This window comes from Helianthus annuus, chromosome 17 (genome assembly GCF_002127325.2).
Source record: "Helianthus annuus cultivar XRQ/B chromosome 17, HanXRQr2.0-SUNRISE, whole genome shotgun sequence".
In the NCBI taxonomy this organism is placed as follows: domain Eukaryota; kingdom Viridiplantae; phylum Streptophyta; class Magnoliopsida; order Asterales; family Asteraceae; genus Helianthus; species Helianthus annuus.
This window is the reverse complement of record NC_035449.2, coordinates 69,951,776-69,958,891: the sequence shown is the minus strand read 5'-3', so window position 1 is coordinate 69,958,891 and position 7,116 is coordinate 69,951,776. Positions and strand designations below refer to the sequence as shown.

The following is a 7,116-nucleotide window of genomic DNA, read 5'->3' as shown; positions in this document are numbered from 1 at the left end:
AATGCTGCTAGTTTATAAAACTTATTTGTCAAAGTACTGAATAATGAGACTTTCCCTAACAGCCTTTCTTTTTTTTCAAAATTGAAATGGTCATACAATCCCTAAGAGCCTTTCTTTTTTTCAAAATTGAAATGGGCATACAATAGTGGATTACCCAAATATGGTAATAGTGTAGTCTAATACTCAACCAAAGGGGAATTAAGACAAAGACAAAACCATCATTTATGTAAAGATATTTATGTCTTCGAACTTTCCTCTCTTTATCATGATCAATGATAATTCCACATGATTTGCCTTGGTTTTTACATTGTTAAAGTTGTGACCACAAGGTGAATCTCATTTTGTTGATCGTCACACATGCCAATACCCAACCTCAAGGTATGTGCAATGATTTGTTTGTTACACTCATATACTAAGGACCTTATTGACCATACTCATCACTATATACGTCACAAATATGTAGTTCGAGTCCTATAATCACCGTCTTCATAGTACCCAAATGGAGGAGGACTGAGTAATTCTTTTAAGTTTTAAGTAATGTATTAAAATAGACTTTTCGAAAACTTAACATAGGAAAACAAACGATTGTCCACTTAAAAAAAACGTCACTTAACCCTTAATTTTTGTAAAACAAAACCAATGATAAAACACATGAACCATAATTTACTATTTCTTATTAGGTCGAGTTTTGTAAAATCTAAAAAAATCTTAAAAACTTCAAGAAAACTAAAAAAAATGTAACTATTCTTTTATTTGTCATCTATTTATGTTCACTTTTTTGTCATCTTTTTGGTAGTTATTTTCTCTTTCTACATCTAGCTTAAACTTCACAATAAAATAAAATAATTAGGTGTACCCTTGTACTCCATGCCTATACAGTTGTTTAATCCATCATAGTTTTGCCCATTGCAGTCGACATTAAATTTCCAGACAATAGTTTTTCCCATTGTTGACGTCAATGGTATCCACGATTTTTATTCCATCAAACACACACCAAAATCGCATTATATAAACCCTTCACTTTTGCAAACAATTCACCACCATAAATTCTTTTCAATATTCCAAGATCCCCAATATCAAATTTCTCTTCTTGAACACAAAAACCCAAATGGGTTTCTTAATGTCTCCATCATCCCCAGCCGGAAAATGGATCGGCTTCGTCACCGCCGTATGGGTCCAAGCCATTGCCGGCAATAACTACACTTTCTCCAACTATTCCGACGCCCTTAAGTCGCTAATGGCCCTCACTCAGCTCCAACTTAACAACCTTTCGGTTGCTAAAGACGTCGGAAAAGCTTTTGGTCTCCTCGCCGGTCTTGCTTCCGACCGGATTTCAACCCCCGTTCTCCTTCTAATTGGTTCAATCGAAGGTATCATTGGCTATGGCGTCCAATGGCTCATTGTTAGCCAAAGAATCCAACCTCTCCCCTACTGGCAGGTTATTAACATTTATTTTTTTAACTCCTTAGTTCATGCATTTCGTCAAACACTTTGTGTGCACTTAAATAAACCAGACTCGAACACTCAGTATGCGCTTCAAAAAAACGAGACGTATTTCATCAAACAGTTGGTGTGCACTTTTAAAAACCAGATGTATTTCGTTGAACAGTTGTGTGCACTTTTAAAAAAAATCGACTTATTTCGTCGAACACTCGGTATGTGCCTCAAAAAACGAGATGTATTTCATCAAACAGTTGGTGTGCACTTTTAAAAACAAGATGTATTTCGTTGAACAGTTGGTGTGCACTTTAAAAAAATCAGACTTATCTCGTCGTCAAACACTTGGTGTGCATGCGGTCTAATAGTAGTTAAAGCCTCTTTGATTTACGCATATTTTGTGGAACACTTGATGTGCATTCTAACAAACGAGACGTGCATGCCTACTTGATTCATGCATTTTATCAAACACCTGATGTGCATTTAACTAATTTGAATTGTGTATCTTCACAGATGTGTATATTTCTATGTATGGGAGGAAACAGTACAACCTGGATGAACACAGCAATTCTCGTCACCTGCATTCGCAACTTCCGGAAAAACAGAGGACCAGTAACCGGAATCCTGAAAGGCTATCTCGGCTTAAGCTCCGCCATCTTCACCGACATCTGCACAGCACTCTTCAACAACGATCCAGCGCTTTTCCTCCTCATGCTAACCGTCGTCCCGTTCATCGTCTGCCTCACCGCCATCGTCTTCCTCCGCGAAGTTCCTCCGTCCTCCACCGCCGCCGAAGAAAAAACCGAATCTCGATACTTCAACATCTTCAACGCCGTCGCCGTCGTCATCGCCGTTTACCTCTTAATCTTCGACATCACCGGCGAACACGGCACCACACTTTCACGAGCATTCTGCATCGTATTACTCATATTATTAGCTTCTCCAATCGCCGTTCCGGCTTATCTCGCCGTCCAAAACCTAATCCGGTCAGATCTGAAAACCCTAGATGTTGAAGCAACCGCAAAAACCGTTACGGAAGTGACGGAACCATTGCTTGTTGCGGAAGAAACGGTAACTGAGGCGGTTATTGTGACGGAGGAGGTGAAGGATTTGGTGGAGAAGGTGCCGCCGGTGATCGGAGAAGAACACACGGTGGTTGAGGCGTTGAAGACGGTTGATTTTTGGATATTGTTTGTATCGTTCCTGTGTGGTGTGGGTACCGGTCTAGCGGTTCAGAATAATATGGCTCAAATGGGTTTAGCAGTTGGTTATGCTGACGTGTCTATCTTCATTTCGTTGACGAGTATTTGCGGGTTTTTTGGCCGGATCGGGTCCGGGTCGATTTCAGAGTATTTCATGAAGTAAGTTTCTAAATTCTCCTCTCAAACATAGGGTGTTAATCGGTTTATTTGATTCACTGTGCCAAATAAGTTAAACTAGTTATCATTCGGTTTGGTTATTCGATAAAGCCGGTTATTATTCAATTGAATTCGGTTTAGCTCCAAACAAGTAATTTTGTGGAACCTGAAAACTGAATACATGTTTTGGATACGGTTAGAAACCAAACCAAAAACTGAATTCACACTACTGTTGGGTTTTTTATTGGTTATAGATACGGTTTGGTTTTCATTTTCCGCACACCCCAAGTAAATTTTTAATTAAAGGTTGTTATTTGTTTTTAAAAATAACTAATACTAAAAGGATTACGAGAATAATTATCATCAAAATGATAATAAATCGTTCAATGGATAACAATTTAAAATATTTTTTCGCTTAACCCTTTTGAGAAATATAAAATCAAATAATTTTATGTTGAGAACTATAGTCATATATATAAAAATAATTTAGAGTTAAATGCCATTTTAGTCCTTGTGATTTGGGTCATCTTGTCAGTTTAGTTCAAATGTTTCATTTTTCACCTGTGGGTCCAAAAAGGTTTCAGCGTTGCCATTTTAGTCCACTGAGTTAACTTTATCCATTATTTCTGTTAACGAGAAGGTCAATTCGGTCATTTTATATGTAATTCTGTTAACTAGAAGGGAAATTCGGCCATATAAAATGGACGAATTGCCCTTCTCGTTAACAGAAATAATGGATGAAGTTAATCTAGTGGACTAAAATGGCAACAGTGAAACATTTTTAAACCCACAGACGAAAAATGAAATCTTTGAACTAAACTGTCAAAATTGTCCAAACCACATAGACTAAAATGACACTTAACTCAATAATTTAAGTAGAAAGCATAGTCAACATGGTTTTTATCTCCAAATATTTAAATATTTTTTGTAAATTTGTTCTTTACGGTAGAACAAGGGCAGGCACTTCATGTAGCAACTGCCAAAATACTTTTTAAAAAAGATTACGACTTTACCACAAACGATGGCCTAAGAAACGCCGCTTTTAATATAATATTTACACGAAAACTTAATTTATAATATTCTATGAAGTCTTGTGCATTTAACTAATATTAGTTATTCTACCATGCGTGCAAGTGGGTTCTGTATAAAGTTTTAATATGCAAGTGGGTTCACTTTGTATATGGATCACACGACCCTAAAAAGGGCCTGGTCCAAACTAGGGCCGTTCAAATCGCTCGCCGCTCGTCACTCGCTCGACGCTCGTTCGGAAATTGCTCGGAAAATGCTCGTTCGATTTGAGGCTCGGTTGTAAATGAGCTGCTCTACTCGGTTCGGTTTGTAAATGAGCCAAGCATGAGCAAAGGTCCGCTCGGCTCGGTTCGGCTCGAATTATTATTTAATTAGTATATATACATATACATATACACATACCTCTATAAACATGTATATACACAAATATAAATTATACATATATATACACACATACACCTATATATATACACACACTTACACATACATATATACTTAAATATAAATTAAATTTACAATATTATATGTACCAATCTATTAGATTTTGGTCAACTATATACGAATTTACAACTATATCTATACATACTAGCTCAACCACGCCAATAAAAAATTAAAATCAAAACTAAAAGTTAAACCCTAAACCGATAAACGACATTCTGTTCATCGCCTCAATTTTTCATGCCGTTACCCTAAATCGATCATCTCCAGCTATCAACGTAATTGTTCGTGGAATATGATCACATACTCTCCAGCCACAACATTGTTATTCATAAGAAAAATATTATGCCATGAAATGTGCATGTTTTTAAAGACATAAAAACTTGAGACCCAACATTGTCACTATCTCTCTCAGCGAATTTAAATTGGGCGACACGGTTGTCCAAATCGCTCGAACTTCGCTCGACGCTCGCTCGGAATTTTTACTGCTCGAAAAATGCTCGCTTGATTTGATGCTCGGTTTTAAATGAGCCGCTCCGCTCGGTTCGGTTTGTAAACGAGCCAAGTACGAGCAAAGGTCCGCTCGGTTCGGCTCGGCTCGTGAACAGTCCTAGTCCAAACCACCTTTAAAAATATCGTTGCTTCTTAAATCTTAATCTCACCTAAACCCTTGTTTCGATGGGTGTCTCGCTCATTATGTATCTGGTTCGGGTTTTAATTCACGTTAGGTGTTATTAGCGTTTTTAAGATCCGAAACATCTAAATTTTTGTTCTCTGAGCCCTATTAGATCTGTTAAGTCTACGATTACGAATTTTTCTAGAAGATTATGTGTGATTTAGCAAAAAACAAGTTCGGGATATTTTCATTTGAATCAACGAACAAGTTCCGCTAAAACTTTTGGAAGAATATAACTTTGAAAAAGTTGGTTCTTTGGTACATTTTTGTTTGATTTGAAGATATTTATGACAAGGACCACAAAACAAAATGGTCCAAATAAAGGATGCTTCCCATTATATTCCAATACTTAAGGAAAGAGGTTTAGGGTGGGGTAGGGGCCTAGAAACCAAGAAGCAAAAGCAACCCATTTAATCTAATTAGATTATGGGAAAGGAAACCATAGATTTCAAGAAATAATAATGTTGGATCAAGGTCTCAAGTGGTGTATGTGTTTTCTTGCAAGGTACTCTTTCGACTATTTAAGAAAATCTATGTGTTGCCTCCCTTGCCAGCAAGGTTAACAGTGTTTGTTTTGCCATTTACATACCTACCTTTAGTTCCCCGGCTTTTAGTTTTCTTAATAGAGAATGTCTCTTGTACGTTTTGAACCCTCAACCGTTTAGGAAGTACACGTTTGCTACACACCTTGATACATATAGACTACAAGCCCTCTGGTAGTCGTACAACTCTTAGGTAATAAGAAAGTATGAGATCTTTTGTGGGACCCATGAATTACTGAATAGGCAATTGCAAATTTGCAACTTCTACCCTCTTTCCTATTTTGGTCACTGGTGGGTGGGTGGGGAGGGGGTGGTGGTGATGAATTAAGAATGCATTAAAAAAAACGAGTTTAGTCAAACTTAGCGGTACATAACATGGGATATGCTACGGTTTTTTCCGATTCTTTTTGGCCATCTAAAAGTCATAACTGAAAAAATAAACGTGGAACATGCAATGAAGAGTGAAAAAAACCGAATTAAAATAGTAAACAAATGAAACCAAGGTGTCGGCGAGCCGAGTCACTAGTAAGCTACCAGTAATCGACTTGCTGAAAGCTCGAATCGAGCCAAACGTGAACAAAGTCGAGCCTAAATTGAAGCTTATTAAATTAACAAGGTTGTTATTTATTATATAATATACAATTATAAATATGTAATAAAATAATTATATACATATATGAATAAAACATGTAATAAATTAATAAATAATAAACGAGTTGAGCTCAAGCCAAACTTTAGTTTGAAAAATTACTCGTAACTTAGACATAGATTTCAAAACTAGACGAGCTTGAGTTTAGACGAGCTTGGATTTTACCAGTTTGTTTGACCTCGAAAGTCAAAATGTTTTTAAAAAAAAAAATATATCTTAATTTTTGTGCTTAAATATGTTTTCTCTCAATTACAGGAAAGCTGGAACACCAAGGCCTGTATGGAACGCAGCATCTCAAATTCTAATGGCAGTGGGCTATGTTCTGATGGCCATAGCCATGCCGGGCTCACTCTACATCGGGGCGATAGTAGTCGGGATATGCTACGGGGTCCGCCTCGCCATCACAGTCCCGACCACCTCCGAAATGTTTGGGCTCAAATACTACGGGCTGATGTACAACATCATCATCCTCAACCTCCCACTCGGGTCCTTCCTCTTTTCCGGTTTGCTTGCCGGATACTTGTATGACGCGGAGGCTACTCCCACGGCTGGTGGCGGCAACACCTGCATTGGGGCACATTGTTACCGCCTAGTGTTTACAGTAATGGCCATTGTGTGTGTCGTTGGGTTCGTTTTGGATGTGTGGTTGGCGATTAGAACCAAAGCTTTATATTCCAAGATTTACACGAACCGGAAGTCTAAGAAGTCGATGGCGGTGTCTAATGGCCATTGATAGCGGTCTGGCCCGGCCCGGCCCGAGGCCGAGGGTTGATGGGAAAGTTTCCCAGTGACATCCTCAGCCAAAAATACACAAAAACAGTGAAATTTTTTCCATTGTAAAACACTAAAATTGTTTTTGTAGAATTCAAAAACTATGCTTCTGGTATTGTATATGGTTGTGTTTGCGATACCAAAATAGGCCTGATGGTTCTAATCATGCATCATTTTTTGGAAATATTGTATGAATAATGTTTATTGATTTTTGTA

At 37.7% G+C, this 7,116-nt stretch overlaps 1 protein-coding gene across 1 annotated transcript; it reads left to right on the top strand.

The window, feature by feature from the left end:
* Nucleotides 1-910: 910 nt before the first annotated feature.
* LOC110922070 (protein NUCLEAR FUSION DEFECTIVE 4) lies at nt 911-7,116 on the top strand. The gene is made up of 3 exons (XM_022166393.2): nt 911-1,438; nt 1,951-2,798; nt 6,385-7,116. The coding sequence occupies exons 1-3, from the start codon at nt 1,109-1,111 to the stop codon at nt 6,860-6,862; spliced, it is 1,656 nt and encodes a 551-aa protein (XP_022022085.1). The 5' UTR covers nt 911-1,108; the 3' UTR covers nt 6,863-7,116.